Here is a 22,065-nt window from a genome sequence, read left to right on the forward strand (position 1 = left end):
TTATTCAACCGTATGTTAATTTCAAAAACAAAAGCTGGTCAGATAGCTGAGGGGAAGAGTTTAGCCTTTGTTTCTAAAGAGAGCTGCTTCCAAATTCTACACTAAAGCTGTCGAATAAGAATAAGAAATAGAACTTCCAGTTTCTGGTTCTGCATATAAAGAGCTGGGAAGTGGCCACTTCATCTTAACAACTAGCGCTGTAAGCTGAACAGACGGAAAAATCAGTAAGTCTTCTTGGATCCCTAAGAGAAGAAAAAACTGCAGCCTCCAGAACTGGAGAAAGAGATGGGCAAATACGGGCCATCACAACTTCCAAGACCAGAGACTCACAAGCAGGGACCAGTGCCGAAACCATTGCCGAAACCATTGCCGGGCTAGGAAAACCTGAAGCCTAACTGATGAACTACGGAAAGCTCAGTGCAAACAACTCTGAGAGTTAAAAACTCTGGGGGGGACCCAGTCACGGGGGAGGCACAATATTGTTAATATTTGCCTCCAGGAGCTTTACCACATTCCCAGAGTAAATATTGGAGAACAATTTCGTAGTACATCCAGCAGGGAGAGGGGGCAAGGAGCCATTTTGAAATATACCCAAGTGCTCTGTTCTTAGCATGGTCCCCTCTCAGGGGACACTCATTAACCAAAGGCTAACTAGTTGGAGTATCAGAGCCTAATTGACCTAGGGAAGGGAAATACCAACTCCAGACCACTCTAGCCATCCTGTGCCACCTAATGGTGGTGGAGAAAAAAAACTGAGAGGCTCTTGTGAAGTTCATAGTCCAGAGGCAGAGGCATACTGAGACTGAGACCTCACCAGGAGACTATAGAATGCTTCCCCTCCCACCTCAATACTAAGTTAGAAAGGCCTATTTATAGCAGTTTCTTTTACCCAGTATGTCATGTCTAGCTATCAAGAAAAAAACTACAAGGCATACTAAAAGGCAAAAACACAATTTGAAGAGATGCAGCAAGCATCAGAATCGGATCTGGCAGGGATATTGAAATGACCAGATTGGGCGCCTGGGTGGCTCAGTTGGTTAAGCGACTGCCTTCGGCTCAGGTCATGATCCTGGAGTCCCTGGATCGAGTCCCGCATCGGGCTCCCTGCTCGGCAGGGAGTCTGCTTCTCCCTCTGCCCCTCCCCCCTCTCATGTGCTCTCTCTCATTCTCTCTCTCTCAAATAAATAAATAAAATCTTTAAAAAAAAAAGAAATGACCAGATCGAGAATTTAAAACAATTTTGATTAATATGCTAAGGGCTCTAAAGGATAAAGTAGACAGCATGCAAGAACAGATAGATGGGCAATGTAAGCAGAGAGACAGAAATCCTAAGAAAGAACCAAAAAGCAATGCTAGAAAAATAGAACACAAAATAACAGATGGGAGCCACATATGTAATTTTAAATTTTATGGTAATGGTATTACAAAAGTAAAAGAAACAGGTGAAATTAATTTTAATAATATACTTTATTTAATCCCATATATCCAAAATAGTATTATTCAGACGTGTAATCAAGATCAAAAATTAATGAGACATTTTACATTCTTGTTTTGGTACTGTCTTTGAAATCTGATGTGTATTTTACACTTTGTTATATCTCAGTTCAGATTAGACATATTCCAACTGCTTGAAAGCCACATACACCTAGAAGCTAGGGTACTTACTGGACAATGAAATTCTAGACCCTTCCCTTATAAACTGAGGGATCTTGGACACATGATTTAACCATTCTGCGTCTGCTCACTTCCCTGCAAAATGGAGCTATATAAAAAAACAAAAAACAAAACCCCTACATCATAAGGTAATACGTGAGGTTAAATAGGTTAACAGAGAACAGGAGCTGGTAGGTGCTCAGCAAACCACACAGTTCTATCACCATCTTAGGAAGTAGGTCATTCAGCTAGCCACTTTGTCTCTTTTACTTTGAGTTTAGTTGGTAGACATGAGCAAAGATTTACATGACCATCTCCCCCACTGTTTTAAACAACTTCTGGTCAGACATGTAACCAAAAGTTTAACAAATAGAATTACAGAATATTCTCAGAAATAACTGATGGCTTGATCCATTTATGGAGAGTCTGGAGGGTTTACACATTCACTCTCAAGACGGGGAAGTATGGGCCCAGGTTACAGTCTGAATATAAACACCTCATTACAATAGAATTGCCAAGAAGCCAAAAACAGAACAAGTTGAGAAACATATTAAGACTACAGTTTACTGATCATCAACTATAGGCCAAACGCCAAGGGAAATGCTTTTCATATGTAGAGTCACTTAACCACAAAAACACAGAAACAAACGTGCAAACCCCTGTGAAGCAGGTAGTCTCTTCCTCACTTAAAAAACAAAGAAACAAGGCTCAGAGCAGTTGACAAACTTCCTAAAGTTGATGTTAGGTGATACTCTTCATTACCCTGCTACCCTCCTCCTCTTACTCATCACATGAAGGTGATGCGGGCTGGGGTGATAGGCCTTGTGCTGGCCACTCTGCAGAGAAGCAGCTCAAGTGAAAACACTTCCTTAACTTCCTTTAACTGTGAGTTGAGGATAGAAGAGATCAAACACAGAGGATTCTAGAAAAGGGACCATTTTCTATTCCACCTGAACACTTGCATCGATGGTTTGTTCCTATGTGAGGTTTCGACAATGGGCACAAACTGGTTTTTTTCCACCAGATAAAGCAAGACAACCAGATCGAGCCACAACTACTTTTTTATTAGTTCCATTTATTACGAGACTGGCAACTCACTTGCAAAGCCTGTTCTTGAAGGAAACGGCCAAAGCACTTTGCGGGAATAGGGGTTTTTCGGTGCAGTGGGCCGGGGAAACGGAGAGGAGTAGCTGTTCCCAACACCAATCCCAAGGAGCACGTGGCTCTTGTTATATCTGGCTGGCTCAGCAACTATCCAAGTTATGGGGCTACAGGGGATACTGTCTAGACCAGTTCTTTTGGCCTTGGGGTTGGCAGAACATAGAACCAGAAAGCCAAGGCATGGTTCAAACAACTCTCTGCATTTTTTCTGGTAGACAGTCAAGCTGGATGGAAACTAAATCTCAAACAATTACCAAATGGCAATAAACAAGAGAATAAAAAGACTGCACAGTCTTCTTCAGTCCTTGATAGATACGTCCTGGCTCATGAGCTATAAAACATAACATTTCTGTAGTGAGTATCCTTGAGAATAAAAGCACAACCTTAAAGATGTAGGACTTTTCCAGCTCGAGATGATTCTCAGGGCAGTAGAGGTGTTCTCTAGTCTCAGTGATAATCCCGTGATAGGAAAAACACATCAACATACAATTGAAATAATTTATTTACCACTAGAGCACCACAAAACAGACATACATCATGTTTAAAATACAGCGTAATCAGTCATCAAAATACAAAACAGCTATTCTTATATTCCATTTTTTTTAAACCATGCCAACCATGAAATTGTACTGCTTGCTTAACATATAAAAACCGCCGCCCCACCCCCCCACCCGTACACTAACATCTTCCCATTCCCTCCCACCTCCCTCCCTGCCCACGGCAATATTTACTTATGGGAAATAAAGACCTTACAGAACCCCCAAACTAAAAAAAAAGATTCAAGAGATCTTAAAATAAAGCATTTAAAATATTATCAGTGCATTCATGAGGAAAGACAAAATAATACAAAACAAAACGTCATTCTATCTGAGAGGAAAATACCTGCAGAAATAAAAGTGATTTACATAGAATTAGTAGAAAATGGAAGGAAAAAAATCAACACACTCAATTTCTGGGATCGGGTCACACCCAACACGAGGGTCATTTACTACCATGGCATCCCCTCTCTTGCTTTTCCAGTTTTCAAACCTGTGAATCCAATTTGTCATTTCATTAACGGCCAGGAAATGTCAGACAAGAAGTCTACTAGATCAAATAACTTCACTTGGATTCACACCTCGCCATGCTGCCCTTTAGGTGACACTGTAAATATTCCATTGTTTTGCCTATTAATTTTTCTCTTCAAGCTAAGGAAGAGACAACCGGTAAACTGATATCTCCTATCAACCTTGACGGAACGTTACCTTCTCTGCAACGATAAGGCAAACCATTCATTTATTAAAGCAAGGTAAATTCTAGCCTCAGATCTAGAGAACTCTCATTCAGAGGGAAAAACAGAATTTTTTGATCATGGGCATATTTGGCTTGTACCTCGAACAACCGTCAAAGAACATCTATGAAAACCTTTAACTTCAGTGAACTCAACTAAGTGACTTAGGCTGCGCGGGGCTTTTTTTTCTCCCTTAAAAAAAAATCAACTAAAATGTCAATCTTTCCACTTCCCCCCGAACACTAAAAACCTGATTAAAGGAAAAGATATATCCTATGAACTGTCTGATCTCTACAAACCGAAGAATTCTGTGAACATACCGATGAAACCAAGTTGGAGAAAGCTGTCTTCACTCAGCCACGAAGATTCTGAGTCTCAGTCAGATCCTGAGGCCCTTGCTAAAACAAAAATATTTCAGCTCAATGATCTATACATCTATCAGAGTCCCATTTTCCTAACATAGAAGATGGTTAACATCTGAATGGATTAGTAATGATGCTTAGAAGATGAAGGAAGACTAGTGAACTTGAGTCGATCCTTTTTATAAAAGGAAAACGAAAGGACAAGTGGACTCAGGTAGCTTATGTCATAATATTGGACAATGCACAAAGCACACATGGAGCAAATACTATAAAACACGTATTTGTGCTGCAAGTCAAACTACAGCGGCCTTCCTCAAAGTCCTGGCCAGCTAGAGGAAACACACAGGTCTGAGTGATCATTAAAAAGAGCCCCAATTTAAGTCCAATCGAAATAATCGTAGTTGACATTATTACAGAACATTAAAAATATGGTAAAAATTTACACATTACATGTAAAGTAGTTAACGTTCTGATTTAATAGTTTGCAAAAGAGATCTGCAGGTGTGTTTCCAATTACATTGGCTTCTCTCCCCATCTATTATAAGAATGTAGGTATGGTTACATATACGGAAACGAAGAAAAACCTATAGCAAAACTACACGGCAATACTTTAAGGTCTGAAGTTGGACCGGTACGTATCAAAACATTTCAACATGTCACTGGTTTACTAAACTGACAAAGAGCCATTTACAATTAAAAAGAAAAAAAAAATCTTACAGACTTATTCTGACTGAAAGTTTTCTTTATTAACAGGCTTTTCAGTTTTGAACCTTACAAGAAGCTTCCTTGGGCAGTCGGCACATAGCATGTGTTTTCAGGGTCTTTATCTTACTGCAGACTTGCTTGGTCATATAATAACTCGCTTGGTTTTTCATCCCGTTAATATGACCTCTTTTTTTTCTGGCTCGTTTGAGTTCAAGTTCCTTAAGCCATCCATGAGTTCCTGGCAAAGTATTTGGTCTCCACTTTATACACCTGTTTTATTTTCCAAGGGCAATGAAATGTTCATTATATAGTAACACACAATAAATAACTCACTGTTAACTCTAAAGGTAAGAATGGGAAGGGTGCCTATTGCATAGCAATACAGAAAAATCAAGTGAGGCATGGGATAGGAACGGTATGTACAGCAACTCCACTTAATGGGATTTTCCTGTTTGTTTGTTTTTTCCTTTCACATAATTAACACTAACAAATTCTTCCAGTGTTTATTTTTTTCTTAAAAAAAAAAAGGTTTCGCTTCTTGTCTCTCTCACTTACAGAGTAGGTGAAATGTAGAATAAAGCCTTCAATTTGTTTTGTTTTGTTTTGTTTTGTTTCAGAAGCCAGTTTTAACAAACAGAACACAGACTTCCAAAGTGTTTGAACTAGTACCGCTTTTTTCGAAAATTTTTAACACTGTTGAAGCAAGGCTCTCTTATGTTTTCTTGTTACAAACATTGTCGTTGTTCTCGTCGTTGTCCTCCTCCTGATCCTCCACCATGGGATTATCGTCTTGCCACTTTTCCAAGAATCTTAGCTGCATTTGCAAGACTTTACGATCATATTAGAGAGCTGTTCAATCTTGGGTGTTTTGCCGATGTAGTAGAGAATGGTTAGCGGTTCTAAATCCTGGGACACGCAGCAAGGAGAAGCAGATGCTTCTGGATTTATGGTATTATATAGGCTGAGAACCTGAAAGGACATAGGAGAGGAAAGAGAACATAGGAAAAAAAAAGGGGGGGGGGAGGGCAATTACTTTAAAAAGAACCATTCCATAGAGCCATAGTGTTACCTTATCCGTCAGCACTCAGGAGACAATTTAAACGAGTTTTGGTTTACAATTTCCTTCTCTTAACCCCCAATTATGGCCAACTTGATATGTGTTCCTAGTAATCATTGAATTCATCATTTTCCTACAGAATCCTTTCCTCCTGCATCGTAAACAAATGATTTTGTAAAAGCTCAGATTGCACAAAATCGCTCATTCAATGAAGTTTACAGTTTCCCCAATAATTCTGGACTTTGATCACTGCCTTGCTGCACACGCTTGCCAGGCCCTTGAAAAACTTGGTCCTCTTAGTATTTGCTCTGCTGTCTACACTTCCTTCCGAGTGTCTATTTCCAATTCCACCTAGGTTAGAGTTCTATTAAGCTCAGAGACTCTATGGACTTTGTTTTGACCTCATAGCCCAAATAAGGCAATATGAGACTGTTGTCCTCCGTGAAGAAGCAAATACACGGAGGAGTAGAAGAATCACTTCTACAACTCCCATCAGAGCTTTAATCTACCCTTAGGTATAGAAAAAAACACCTGTCTGCACGTGAAACCTCCCTGTGCTGTATCTTTGTGGGCCCATTTAATGTCACCTACATTTTCGCTTAAAAGAAAAAAGACACGAGTCTTTTCATTTCTTATTGTTTCATAAATACGATAAAACATTAAGCAGTTAAGAGTTAATCAAGAATGACACTAGGGCGCCTGGATGGCTCAGTGGGTTAAGCGTCCGCCTTTGGCTCAGGTCATGATCCCAGCGTCCTGGGATCGAGTCCCTCATCGGCTCCCGGGGAGTCTGCTTCTCTCTCTGCCCCAGCCCCCTGTTCGTGCTCTCTCGCACACACACTCTTCTCTCTCAAAAATAAATAAATAAAAATCTTTAAAAAAAAAAAAGAATGACACTAAAAGCAAGCTCTCTTTTTAATTATTCACTTTCTTACATTTTGCTTAAGAGTAATAATAATTAACCAGGAGAGTAATAATAATCAACCCTCCATTAGATTCCATGTGGTAAATGGTAGTGTCTACGTTGGAGGGCTTTAGCCAGTCCCACAGTGGAATGAAGCGAAAGTTCTAGAGTTAGTCCCATACCCTTATCTCCGTTTTATATCCAAGGGGGATGGGACTTTTACCAATGGAATTATGTAGGTTCCCCAGTGATGATAAAGAGACATTTCCAAGGATGCCATTAATGTGTTAGTCAAACAGCAAGTGACCTTTTCCTCGAGATTCACTGCGATTTTTTCAGCCGAAGACAGAAGATCTGTTCAGTGCAGCAACACTGACTACTTTATTAAGCTACCTCTGGCTTCTTGGGTAACTGTCCAAACCACATATTTGTGACCATGACAGTTATTCTTCCTCTCTCCTTGAAAAACAAGCCTGGTCTCAGCCTTCACACACTCCCTCTGTGTATCAGGGAGGGGAATTATATTTCTACTTGGCACTGGGACCTTGCCCACATTATAGCTACTGTTGCCATAGCCCAGTTGAAATAGCCTGGCCAGAGAGCTCAGACAAAGGGACAGGCATGAGCAAGTTTTCCTCACATGGCCAAGCACATGGTCAGCTGGGAGTGCCAAAATCTACAGGGGAGTTGGGAAAACAGCTGAAGGAAGGAGAACCCTATTTGTCAACTTAAAGCCTAGCATATGTAGACATTTATAAATAAATAGACTTCATGTTCTACTAACACGTGATTTTTCATATGAATTAAAGGGGAATTTTATACTACAGATTGTCTAAAATAATTGATAACCCCCAAACTCTTGACTTGAACCGAGTGCATTATGTGATCCTTTTGGCAGCAGGTCCATTTTCCTACCCTGCAATGAAGGCAATTTTTCTAATGCCTCTTTAATAAGGAGATTTACAGAGGCATAACCTCAATGTGTAGCCACATTTCAGGAATTAGACTCAGTAAGACAGCAAACGGAGGCCTTGGTTATAAAACAAGGAAGCCTGCGTTCCAAGTTTTGGTTTGTCACCAACTGTTTGATCCTGGGCAAGTCACCTACACGATCTAGACCCCAATTTCTTTAAGTAAAGTTAAATGTTTGGACAAGATAATTTATGAAGTCCTTTCCATCTCTAAAACCCTACATTATGAGGTACCAGGAAAAAGCATTAGGACAAGCATCATTATTACATAGAAAAGGTCTTTGCTGATCTGGGCTACTAACCCATGGCCTCCCATCTAGGACTGGTCCTCTGAATTAGCCTTCTAACCTCACTGAAGTAATGTGACAAAATATTTAGATTCTTGTGTACTTTGGGTATATTAAAAAAGACGTGGAGATACTAATTTTCAAATCATTTCTCTTATTTCACCTGTTTGCTCTTTATATCTATCGTTATTTTAAAGATCATTTTTAACATAAACATTCTTTCTACTGATAAAAAATTGAGGTATTGAGGTTTAGAGAAGTCAAATGACTTTTTAATTGCCATACACTAGTGAGTCACTATGCCAAAGCATCCACTGAGGTCCTCAAAGTTTTTTCCTCTATGACAATCCTTGATGTAGATGATGATGGCTCCTTCTTTAGATGGGGACCTGGGTCCCTTCACATCCAAGCTGTACATGACCCCAACGGATATTTTGATTCCAAAAGATTTTTTATAGCTACTAATCGCTTACAATATAAAATAAAGGAAAAAAAATGAACAAAACTGTCTTCTGGTTGCTTATCGTTGAATTGGGAAGGTAAAACCTACTTTTCAAACTGAACGGTGTTACTTCTGATTTTACCTACCCCCTACATTCTTGACCTCCCCATTCAAAAGGATTTCTCCAGTACCCATTCATGTGTGATGATGAACGGGCACCAGGCTAATTAGAATTCACTGGACATGTTATTGGCAGGTACACGTTAGAGATCCCAAAATAGAAGAGATGGAGCCAAATACTTACCCTACTATGTTGAGTGTCTGAACTCCATAAATATGGGCACGCTCCAGCACAGAAGTTGGCATTGTACCCTTTAGGTTCATGTATCCATTTCCACCCAAGATCCCTCTTGAAATCAATGTAAAGTGGACGTAGGCAGCAATTATCCTGCACATTTCTGTTAGAAGAAAGAGTGGTGGAGCTTTTACAGCCAATTTCCCACCCCCACCCCCCACGCCTCATTCCAAGTCAGAAAAATGACTCCTTCACTCAGGCAAACAGCATCTAATGAACAAGTATCATGGGCCAGGTTTGAATGGTTTTATAGTAATCTCAGACGACTTTCACGATGGAATGTCATGGTGACCTGCTGGACTACTTCCCCTTATGAATCCTAAACCCCAAGTCCCATGGCTGTGACCTTGAAAGTCAAACCTTTCTCTTGAATGACTAAATAGAAGCAGAGAGGTGGCGGAAGAGACCAATCCCCCCTTGCCAACCAACACTGGGCAGTTTTGCCAGTCAGCCTTGATTGCCCTTTCAAATATAAAATGAATGGAGTACAACAGCTATTTTCAAAGAACCATCTAAGGCGTTTTCCTTTGAGAATGAATCCATTATTTCATCTCCTGTCCCTAGACCCGGGAATGAGCCAGAGATCAAGACACATGGAACCTCGCTTCGTGCAACCACTGACTCTGGCGAGCAAAAAAAGCCCTTTTACTCATGAGCTCTTTGAGCACTTTATCAGTGAGAACCCCTTACTGCCCCATAGCTCTCAAAATAAAGAAAGAACTTTCCTCTTATGAGGCTTGGTAAGAAACCACAGGAGAACACTCATACTCTCCCCTCCATGAACTCTTTCAGGAGTGGGAAATAAATTTGTGTTGCCTTCACTTCTCTCAGATTCTGTAGCTAATGACACAATAAATAGCATTCTTCTTCTATTTCTCTCATCTCTGTGAAAAAGGGCATGGCCATGGGCACTCTACTGTGTGTGGGGGGGGGCGGTGAGGGCTTCACACAGATGGTGAGTCTTTCCAATTAAGGATCCGCCATCACACGCTTCAAGTAACCTTATACTTGCTCTGGGGAGCAGGGAGCTCATTTTCTTCTTCGGCCCCAGAGGACTTCAGAGGGATTTGGGAAAAAAACATCAGGGGACTAATTTTCTGACTTCACACTTGGTGCACTGCAAGGTGTTAAGGACTACCGCGCAGAAAAACTGGTTAAAGCCTCTGGGAAGAATGCTGTTAGGAGGTATGATGGCTCTCCTGTCCCACACCTGGCCTTATGCAACAAGTGGAGTTTAGGTCAATTTGTAAGAAAAGGCAAAGGCAGTGTTAAGAGTTAACAGACGTAATTACTTTGTTTTATTTTTATTTCCTTTACCTAAAACAATAGGCTGCATCCAAAGCACGCTTCTTCCGCCGGTTGGACTGTTGTGACTCAAGTCTGTAGGAGGGCAACAACATTAGCAGGAGATGTGGGGTCTTCCCACTGTTTTTTTTCCTAGTGGACTTTATAGTTTTCTGATCACCACTGGTATATGTGGAGGTGCCATCAATACCTTGAAAAAATGCATTTGGGTAACAAACATTTAGCTTTACCTTCATCAAATATAACCAGCCATTCTTTTTTCCTTTGTATCTTGTCACAAACAGCCGTGATGACCTCACAACAGCATCATCAGCTGGCTACCGCCACTCCCCACGGAAATAGATATGGCACGAGGAGACAATCGCAGGTGACAATGGACACTTCTCACTGAGGCTCTTGGCAGGAGGCAGTTCAGTGTCCAAGGCAGGCCTTGTTGGTTATGAAGGTCACTACAGAAGAAGCCTTTGACTATAGTCCAAGGGCAACCTAGATAGTTTATTTTAGTCAACCCTCAGGTCAGGCTGTGTTCAGACCCTCAGCGACTGAAGGCACAGTGAAAGAACGTGCCTGGTCCCTGCCAGTTCACTCTCTTCCTCAGACTCCTAAACTCAAAAGACTTTCCTCATGAACACAACCTGAGACTTACACGAAATTGCAGTGAATTAGGTTCAAGGGAAACAGAAGCCACCCTTACTTAATGCTATTTGGGGAAGCTGTGAAGAAAGGGCTTTTTCATTTATTTTATGGCATCCTCAACACTTTCCTGATTCCATCTGAGATTCAGAAACTTGAGCTCCCCAAAGCATGCTCAAGAGACTGCCAGTTTAAGCACTTAATCTCCACACTCTAGAGAATCATGGCTAGGTTAGAGACTGAAATAAATCTCTAGACCTCCGGGAATATTTTTCCATGAGCAAGGGCCACCGTAGCCTTGGTCCTGGGTGGTGGTAGCTGGGGAGGGGAAATCAGCTCCCTGGCGTGCTGGTGTGGAGCCGCTGTGGGCACGAGCACACGGCAGACATCCCTCTTTACCTCTCATCGGTCGAACTGGTGAGCTAATAAGGGAAGCAACTCCAACCCTTGGCATCTCCTCATTCTCCTTGACCTTTGGCCAATCACTAAGAGGTGAGCAGGAATAGGGAACAACTAAAGCCTCGTTATGTCTTTATAAATTATTCCAAAAGTCTGATCAGGCAGCCACTGGCAATACCGGGCACCAGCTAGAAACGGTGGAGTGTTCTGATACATGGAAGGTGAGGTAAGGAGGCTATGGTATGAGGGGCTTCCCAAGTGAAATATGGTTGTAGGCCTCCTGACATTGCACCTGGGACATTATCAATGGGTGTCCTTGATTGTATACTATCTTCTGCTCTAATATCAGCATAGCTGGAAAGTTGGCTTGCTTGAATGAAGAATAAAGGGCTTACCTGACTAATAGTTTGGAAAGTTGATGAATCAGTCAGTTAGTACTGCCAAGTCATCACTGGGCAAGGAGCAGCATAAACAGGGAACCAACTGCTTGGTCCCAATCCCTTCTGCCTTCATATATCTTTCTCCAACCTTATCTTTACCCAAACAATTACAACTCCCAAGCCTCACCCAACAATCCCATTCTCACATGCAAACAGACTTCATCCCCCATGAGATTATGAATATAGACCCCTCCCTCCCCCACCTCGTATGACCAAGTTTCAGTTACCTGCAAATCTTGCTTCTAGCTCTTCACTTTTATTGGGAATGATGTAATTATTAGATGGTACAAAGGTGCAGCAGGGACAGTGTAAACTTATTTTAAATCCCAGGTTTCTGTCTGGAAAACATTAAGTCAAGGAGGTCATTTGGATGTGTGACAATACCCTTAAATCTGCAATCAACTTACAGTAACGTGGGGTCACTGAGCATCTAGGGAGGAGGACAGAGGGCAGCTGAAACCTTTATGGTGGAGCCATTCATGGACGGCGTCAGTCACGTCAAAGGAAAGCCATTCGCCTTCTGCTCTCGTCTTGACGACTTTGCTGTCAATGTAGCGCTGGGTCGGAGACGTTAAATCTTTGGATTTGAGAATCTGGAGAAGGAGAGAGAGAGGGAACAAGCTCAGCTGGCATAAGGTCAGCATGACTAACCCAAAACCATTAACAGTATTCCAATTCATTATCTAAACTTAGCTCCACTCTGGTACATCCATGTATTGTCATCCCATAGCACGTGTGCATAAAAGCATAGCACCAGGCCATGTGCCATGAAAAACAGAGCTACCAAGTCAGCTGTGTGTTATGATAAAGGTGACAGGAACCATGAAGCCAAATGTCTAAGAGAAAGTGACAGTAATTATTTTACTTTGCTGACATAAGCTTTGTAAGATTTCAGCCATAAATTCTATGCTATTAAGTTAATGGTTTTGTTGTTCTGCTTTTTAATTTGGGGAGCTGGGCGGTGGGGAGGGACAGGAAGAGTGGGCCAGTCCAGAGGACCCATGCTCACCCTCTAAAGGTCCTGACTTATAAATCTCCTTCTAATAAAGAGAAAAATGTCCCAACCCTGGTTCCTAAATCCACCCACATTACAATATGTGGCACGCTTCAGCTTTTGAGGTAAGTCTCTAGCTGGGGTTTTTACTCTCCATGTGACTTGTTATGATTGATAAAGATATTCCATATCCCACAGACAAAGAGTGAATTGGGGCAGGAGCAGTCTGGCACAGTGTGAGTGAGACTCTGAAAGCCAATCAGCTTGAACACTGAGACTTTAGAAGGATTCATTTAGTTCAAATATGTGAAGAGCAACTGTAGTAGGTTCTTGGGTTTCTATAGGAAGTGAACACTTCAAGCGGTTTTTAAAAATTCTGCCTGTCTTTAAATGAGAGTGTTTTATGAGCCAGTCAAACCAAGATTTCAAGTCTCCTAGAGCTCTATTAAATCCCTACCCAAACCTGTATCTTGCCTTCCCTCAGTACTCAGGGGCTTATATTGCCCTTCCCGACATTGAGTCTAACTATTCTGGGCTCGTTTCATACATGTGGGCTGGTCTTTCCAACAAGTTCCTACGCTTCCCCAGGGCAGTGATCACGTCTTCAATTTGACGCCATTCCCAGGCACAGCACTCAATTTAATCAGTGTCTGTTAATGCCTGAATATCTAGAAGCCTTACTTACTCTTCTTTCAACCCTGCAAAACAAAAATGCGTGATCTTCCTGCTGATTTTAAAAGGACTTTTCTTCCATGTGCGTACATGACTCGTTCAGATAATTTAGCAACAAATGCTTCCTAAAATATTTGGCATTAGGGTAGACGTTTTTTCTGGATGAAGTAAGTTTAGGAAAGGAAAGAGATTCTCACAATGGAACTTTGGGGGGCCCTCAATGAATTTTAGACAAAACCCACTCTCCTGGTCTTGCCCCTGAGGGTCAACACACCCCACTAAGTGAAGACAAGCTAGAGGCAATCATGATTCTACCACAGGGGAGAGATGTTCTTGGTGAATTAAAGGAAGCAAGTAAACACGGCTTGAGAGCTGGGTGCACTGGGCTCTGGGCTTGGCACACATTATTTCATTTCATTTCATCCTCAAAACATTCCTGTAAAGTAGAGTCTCGGAGAGGTTCAGTAACTCACTCAGTGCCTCGTGGTGAACATATAGGGAGAGAGGATTCAAAGCAAACCCCTAATTTCCCCACTTCAGTGCTGGATTTTGAAGACCAAAGAGTTATGGGGGTCAGATTTGAATCACAGTTCATCCTTACCCCCTTCCAGGTAACCAAAAACCACTCAGTGATAGAAGTAAAGATTTTTAAATAAGAATAAAATAAATGTTGGTACAAGATGGAAATATAACTTGTGGAATGTATACACAGTTAATGCTAACATAAACCTGTAACTTTAAAGGTACAGGTTCACAGCAGCCCAATCCTCGGGAAATAAAACCTTGCCTTGAAAACACTCCCAGTTGGACAAATAAGACACCACGTATCCAATTCATAATAAATGGTATAATTAACCTAACCTAGGATAAAAATTATAAAACAATGGTTGAGAAGTTTTCAGGCAGTTCCATCTGCCTCGCTGCTTAAAAATTGGTAGCAAATCCAGAATGCATTTTTCTGATTTTAAATTTTTTCCCCTAGTGTACCTCCTATATTGATGCATTATTTCATAATGCTTTTATATTTGCTTTGCTCCTAATCAGCACAGTGTATGTCTTATTCATCTTCTTACCCCTAATACTTAGACACAATGTCTAGAACAAAACATTGTTTTCATTGTTGTATTAATTACATATTATATATATATGTATATATATCAAATGTCTATGATATCTATCTCTGATATAAGTATCACTGAAGACACAGAATTTTTTTTAATGACTGTAGTGACCAAATGGGCAGAAAAAGCACATACCAGCAAATCCATGGAAATTTTTCACCTCAGAGAGAAGGGGTAAATTTAGATGATCCTGCTTTAAAAGCAGACCAAAAGGGAGCAAAAAGATTCTGAAACTTCTTTATTTCTTAAATCTCATCTTCTAATGAGTGCTTCCTCAGCCACAAAACACCAGTAGGTTCTAACAGTGGACAACTTCATATTCTCACCTGACTGATAGGTCCTCTATGTCTTTTTGCTATTTCAAGAACAAGCCCATTTAAACCACCCAAGAACGACAGCTAGTTAGTTGCACAGTTCTGAAATAGAGAGGTGGCTTTGGTCTTGTGGGTTTGCTGTCTCAAACTTTATGGCCAAGGAATTCTTAAACTCACTTGTTGCAATTGAACTCCATTCTTTCTTACCAAGTCCTCAGTGGAAACAGGAAACAGCTGCTTTCCATCACTCATAGACTATCCCTCATATTCTTGGAGACTATTATTAAGTCCCCCTCAGCATGCCCGCTCTCTCTCTCTAAGCTAAATAAACCCTGTTCCTTTAGCCCATATTTAGAGGGGCAATTTCCCAAACCTTTAATCACTTGAGTCACTAACTAGGATGAATGATGCTCTATAAAAGTACTCCTCCTACAGCTTCGTGGTGTTGTCTCAGAACTGCCTAGAAAACCTTCTAATCACATCTCAAAGCCTGAAATCTTAACTTGAAAGGTATCTTCTTTCTAAGAATAGGCACAACCTCCCTATTCCCTGTTTATCTTCCATTTATCATCCATTCAGAATTAAACTGGAAGGGAAGAAAATCAACCCACTGCTATTATCGATTAGGACTTCCTCAAATTCAAGAGTTTATACAGTCAGTCAACTTCCCACTCCATTTTAGCCTTTGCTGTCATTTTTCTCCAGTCTTCCAACAAGTATATTGAACATGAACAGTCATGGATATGCAGCTGTTTTTTTCCAGAATCAGAGTTGCTTCTAAATTCCTCTACACATCGTATCATGACAAAAATAGTTTAGTTGAATACTAGAAGCTCTCTTAACTGGCTTCCAGATTAACCGGTATTCTCCATTTGTTCTGTAATATATATTGGTTTATGCTGGGGTTCATTGCTGGAAAACTACTCTCTAGTATGTTTTGAGAACTTCTGGTCTTAGCCGTTGAGTTGTATGCTTAGCAAATACCAACTGTATATGTTTCTAAACCTGTGTATGCTAGTTGGACTTGATATTGTTAATTATCCAGGGGAATCAAATGGTCTAGAAATAATGAAATGCAGGCCCAATATTTAAGAGAGCTGTTGCTTTTGTGAAAACCAAGTTGAATGCTTTGCAAAGTCTTCAGTACAGACAAGTTGCTTTAAAAACACTTAAAAAAAAAAAACAAAACAGTTTGGTGGTTCCTCAAAAAGGTAAACATAGAATTACCATTTGATTCAGTGATTCCACTCCTAGGTATATAACCAAAAGAACTGAAAGCAGAGACTCAAACAGATACTTGCACCCCAATGTTCATAGCAACATTACTCACAATAGCTGAAAAGTGAAAACAACCCAAGTGTTCATCAATAGATATACAAACAATATAAATAAAATGTACTGTATACACATAACAGATTACTATTTAGCCATAAAAATGAACGAAATTCTGACACATTACAATATGGATGAATTTTGAAAACATCATGCTAAGTGAACTAAGCCAGACACCAAAGGACAAATAATATATGATTTCACTTCCATGAGGCACCTAGAATAGGCAAATTCATAGAGATAGAAAGCAGAATAGAAGTCACTAGGGGTGGTGGGTAAGGAAAATGGGGAGTTACTATTTAATGGGTGCAGAGTTTCTGTTTGGGATGATGGGAAATTTCTGGAAATAGTGAGTGGTAGTGGTTGTATGACATTGTAAATGTACTTAATGCCACTGAATTATATACTTAAAAAGTTGTTAAAAGGTTAAATTTATGTATATTTTACCACAACAAACTCTTTTTCTAATTTCAGATGTCAGAGAGACAGCTATAGAAGAAATAACAAAAGGAATAATATGATAAAAACCTAGAAGGAGGGGCACCTGGGTGGCTCGGTCATTAAGCGTCTGCCTTCTGCTCAGGTCATGATCCCAGGGTCCTGGAATCGAGCCCTGCATCAGGCTCCCTGCTCAGTGAGAAGCCTGTTTCTCCCTCTCCCACTCCCCCTGCTTGTATTCCCTCTCTCACTGTGTCTCTGTCAAATAAATAAAATCTTAAAAAAAAAAAACAAAAAAACCTAGAAGGATCCCGGGGTGCCTCGGTGGCTCAGTTGGTTTAAGTGTGCAACTCTTGATTTTGGCTCAGGTCGTGATCTCAGGGTCATGAGATCGAGCTCCACATCATGTTCCACGCCCAGCGTGGAGTCTGCTTGGGGTTCTCTCTCTCCCTCTCCCTCTGCTCCTCCCCCTGCTCACTCTCTAAATTAATTAAATAATTAATTAATTAATTAATTAAAAAACAAACAAACAGCCCTAGAAGGATCCTCCACTCGGGTTGCTCAACAATTGTCCTGAAATGTCTTTCTTCTTCAAAGAAATGAAAAACTAGAAATTGTAGATGATGCATAATGGATGTGGTTCATGCAAAAAATACGACATGGATTGGCAGTAGTCAGAGCCATAGAAAAGTCCTTGGCCTTTTATAAAACACTCAGCATGTAAAGTGTTTGTGTGTGTGTGTGTGTGTGTGTGTCTTTGCATCTGCATACGCATATACATATATATGTTTTAAGTTAAAATACTTATTTCCCTCTCTCACTCACTCTCTCCTGTTTCTATAATCCCCTGCTTTGACTTTTTTCTTTAACAGATGAACAACTGTTTCTGATTGAATTAGAAAGGAGAGCTTCTTTTGTGAAATGAAATTTAGCTGCCCCTCACTTAGCTACCACCCACAGTGGTATGAATGTTACCTTCATTACATTATTGATATACACACATTATCTATAATATGTGCAAAATACCCACATAACACCTTTGGCAAGGCTCTAAACTCTTCACTGAATTACAAAACTCTCTACACAGAAGGATCCATTCAAGTCTCTGCCACTGGAAAGCAGCCAATCAGCAGTGGATTGAGGCAAAAGTCATTGATGTTACCCAATAGTTCAGGGCAAAAAAAAGAAGAAAGAAAGAAAGGAAGAAAAGAAAAGAAAAGAAAGAAAGAAAGAAAGAAAGAAAGAAAGAAAGAAAGACAGAAAGAAAGAAAGAAAGAAAGAAAGAAAGAAAGAAAGAAAAAGAAAGAAAGAAAGAAATAGACTAGATGCAAAATTACAGCCAGAGGAAATCTTAGTCTTAGAGGAATAACGTTGTAAATCAACTCAGGTTTGGCTTAGACCCCAAGGGTGATACGTACTCCTCTCCCATGAGATACTGCAAAGAGGTATAAGAAAGCATTAAGAATTCCATTTTACTTTGCATATTCAGACATCGATGGACCTAAAGGAGCACCAGGGGGTCAGTTCAACCCAGACTTCTAATGCGAAGGTAAATCTAACAATAGGGCTGAAGGTAAAAACCCAACACCGGGTTAACTAGTTGTTGTTGTTGTTTTTAAATGCATTTAATGTTTTTAATGTACTTAACATTTAAATGCATTTAAATGTTTGTGGTTACTGGCACAGAGTGATTAGCAAATGCTGAATTAAGCACCTACTCTGCGGGGCCCTGAGCACTTTGTCTCAGATGTGCTTTAACTTCCCTATCATGAAATATCAGTGTCAGAAAGGGACCAGAAGGCCATCAGCTTCAACCCCTACAATTCATTCATTGACATCTCCATCTCTGTCTGAAGACTTCTCATGACAGCGGACTCAGGACTGCTTGAGAAAGGCCCTCTCACTTCTGAATAATTTGTATGTTGTAATCCTTCCTTCTCTTGGATATAAAATCTCCATCAACTAGTCCTACTTAATAATAATATCATTGCTTCATATCCGTACTATCATTTCCAGTTTTTCAAATATTTGCACATGTTCATGTTTTTTTTGGTCTTCACAAAAACCCTGTGGGGTGGACATCATGGCCCTTATCATCTACAGTCTGAAGCCAAAGGGAAAGAAGCCTGAAATACTTACCTGCGTGACCACAGCCCTGTAGGAAAAGTCTGGACTAACATCCTGCCCTCTTCATTCCAGAGGACAGGGCTTCCTCATATTGTGTTTTGTTCTCTGGAACAAGATATAAAATTCTCTTTCTTTTCTATGTCAGGCCCCAATCATAGGAGGCGCCTTCCCTCAACTGCTTCCTTCAGAACAAGGTTTGAGGAGCTTCACCATCCTTGTCAAGCCCCCCTTCAATACTCCTCTTGTAATTACTTCCTCAACACACTCAGATGCAGTCTAGCAGGATGTGGAGAATATTACAGAATGTGCCACATGTGGAAAAGAGGGGCTATTGCTTCCCTTGTTCTGGTCACTATTTTTAATGCAAACTACTTTTGGCAGTAACCACATCACACCATTGAGTCATAGTAAACTTTTTATAAAATAAAACCTTTGTCCTGACACAAACTGTTAAGTCAGATTTTCCATCCCAAATCCTTTCTGGAATGACATGGAATAAAGAGAAAGAAATGAAGGGAGGCAAAAAGGGAAGGGAAGGTGGTTTATCTAGCTGCGTGGTTCTCTAACTTCAGCCTGCATTAGAAACATCTGGAGGGCTTATTAAATAAAACACAGATTGCTGAGCCCTAAACCCCCAGACTTTCTGATCTAATAGGGATGAGACTGGGGCCCAAGAATTTGCACTTCTGACATATTCCTAGGTGATGCACAAACTGCCGGTCGACTCTGAGAACCACCCCTCTAGTCTATATTTATGTAATTCATTCTTGAACCTAAATGCAAATTACGCATGATCTTTGTTAATTTTGAACTTCTTATTTGGCCCTGACCTTGGTTTTTAGCCTTTTGGGAGCCCTCTGAATCCTGTTTGCTACTTAACACATATTCTATTCTTCTTAGCCACATAGAACCAGCAACCGTGTGCTTCGTCAGGGTGACAGTAACAACGTTAAATCACCTAGGGCCAAAACCATAACCTCTAGCTGGATCCTTGGGTCCTTCTTTCCTGGTTGGCCCTGTTTCTTTAATCAACACTCCACGGTTATGTTATATACAGCAGAAAAAATATAGAACTTCACTAGTGTGAGGTGTGAGGCCCAGTTTAGTCCAGGAGTCTTGCCCATTTTCATCAACTGACAATCCAATCCTGTGGTCCCTTAGGTTTCTTTGAAGAACCCCATAGGGCTTGCCAAGTGCCTTTGGAAATCGTTAATGTAGTAAAAATTCTCATAGGCTTTGAAGTCAGGCAAACAACAAAAACTAGCACTTACTGGATCTGTGATTTTCTTATTTATGAAATGGGTTAATAAAACCCACCTTCCATGGTTGTTAAGAGAATTAAATAACACACGAGTAGGGAAAGCATCTATCACATTGCTGGTATTCAATAGATGTGAATTATTATTATAATTATGTTCCTTATCTAGTCAAAATCTTCCAGATTCACTAGTCAGCTTCTACTGTCTAGTGAATAAACTCCAGATCCCATAGTTTAGTATTTAAGACACAACTTGCCACCAATCTATCATCTTAGACTCGCCTCTCATCCCTAGAAAACTGATCTAAACACTATCCCTAAAACATATTCTGTGTCCCAACTCTGTGTTTAGACTAGTATCCCTATCAGAATGTCTTCCCCACTCTCCCAGTTTTTACTTAAAAACAAAAACAAACTTAACAATAGCAAAAACCTTTCTATTCTTCAGCCCCGCTTTTCAATGAAATGGTTACTTTCACTCTGAAATCCCTTTTCTTGTCCCAGTCCCCCAGCAATTACTGTGTGTGCCAAGCATTCAGCCCCTTGAACACAGTGGCCTCACAGGTCATCCTGCCTGTGCATAAATGTCCATTTCTTCCAAGGGAATAGCCAGCTCCTAAAAGAGAGAGGGAAACATGTACTTACTTACATCTCCATAATCCCTGTACTCTAGTTTGCAGACACTGGAGGCTTCATTGATTTAATTTTAGAGATTTGACTCTCTGGGTTGAAATCTTGCTACTATCAACATTTCCTCTCACACAAACAAACAGAGCACACTCCTGAAGGTGTTTCTTGGCTTCTCTGCAGGAGCAACAGGTGATTCTCCAAAATATCACTTGCAAAACCAATGTATAAGTTCTGAAATATTTTATATGATCAGTTCATTGGTTTGGTTATTCATTCATTTGTTGAATAATTGCTGGGCATCTTATACATGCCCGAGTCCTCATTTATTCAGCTGTTCCAATTTACTTTATAGCTCACTTCCTCCAGTTTAGTTCAACAGCTATTAAGCACCTGCTGTGAGCAAGGCTTTGCCCTTTTGTCCAGGACAGTAAGATGGTCCCTGTTCTTAAAAGAGCACACACTCTAGGAAGGGAACGAGGTCTCCCAACAATTGAAAGCCATGCATTCACAGGCCACAATGAGGTCACTGATGCAGGGCATGACTGGGAGCAAGGAGATAACTATCAACAAAGTAAAAAGGTAACTACTAACATCTGAAAGGTTGGCAAGAATACTGGGCACTGTGAGAACACAGTCCAGATCACAGAGATGTACTGGGTCATTACAAAAGAGAACAAATAAATGGAATCTTCCTTTCTCTGCAGGGCTCCTCCATCCGTCCTAAGCACCAGAAGCTTGAACTTAGGGAGAGTTTGCTCCGGTAAGTGTGTTAGACTCCCAGGGGCTGACTGAACAGAGCACCACAAACTGGGTGGCTTAAAAGAGCAGAATGTACTCTCTGGGGTACGTGGTTCTGGGGGCAAGAAGTCAGAAATCAAGGTGTTGGCTGGGCCATGTTCCTGGGAAGCCTCCCAAGGGGGATCCTTCCTTACCTCTCCCAGCACCTGGTGTTTTGCTGGTAATATTTGGCATTCGTTGGCTGGAAGCTACCTAACTTCGATCTCTGCCTGTGTCTTCACATGGCATTCTCCCTGTGTGTCTCTGTCTTTACATGGTCATCTTCCTATAAGGACACTAATCATATAGAATGAAGGGTCTACCCCCTACTGCAGTAGGACCTCATTTTGACTTAACAGATTGTATCTACAATGACTCTATTTCCAAGAAAGGTCACATTCTGAGGTCCTGGGGATGAGGATTTCAACATATCTTTTTTTGAGGGAACACAGTTCATA

At 40.7% G+C, this 22,065-nt stretch overlaps 1 protein-coding gene across 5 annotated transcripts in view; it reads right to left on the reverse strand.

The window, feature by feature from the left end:
- Positions 1-1,448: 1,448 nt before the first annotated feature.
- The window catches only part of TGFB2 (transforming growth factor beta 2), an 84,144-nt gene continuing 63,527 nt past the window's right edge, over positions 1,449-22,065 (reverse strand). For 2 of the 5 annotated variants that reach the window (XM_045876879.3, XM_045876880.3), the window contains 5 exons: positions 12,405-12,537; positions 12,172-12,282; positions 10,485-10,662; positions 9,117-9,270; positions 1,449-6,120 (listed from right to left, as the gene is read on the reverse strand). In XM_045876879.3, the coding sequence (XP_045732835.1) occupies positions 5,962-6,120; positions 9,117-9,270; positions 10,485-10,662; positions 12,172-12,282; positions 12,405-12,537 (735 nt within the window). In that variant the 3' untranslated portion in view covers positions 1,449-5,961. Of the gene's footprint in view, positions 6,121-6,220; positions 6,360-9,116; positions 9,271-10,484; positions 10,663-12,171; positions 12,283-12,404; positions 12,538-22,065 lie in introns of all 5 variants that reach the window. The other 3 variants (XR_010412191.1, XM_064593864.1, XM_045876881.3) reach the window with 3 other exon arrangements.

The sequence above is a fragment of the Mirounga angustirostris genome, unplaced genomic scaffold (genome assembly GCF_029215605.1).
Source record: "Mirounga angustirostris isolate CCGP_5_RB_7025 unplaced genomic scaffold, mMirAng1.0.hap1 SCAF_6, whole genome shotgun sequence".
Taxonomy (NCBI): domain Eukaryota; kingdom Metazoa; phylum Chordata; class Mammalia; order Carnivora; family Phocidae; genus Mirounga; species Mirounga angustirostris.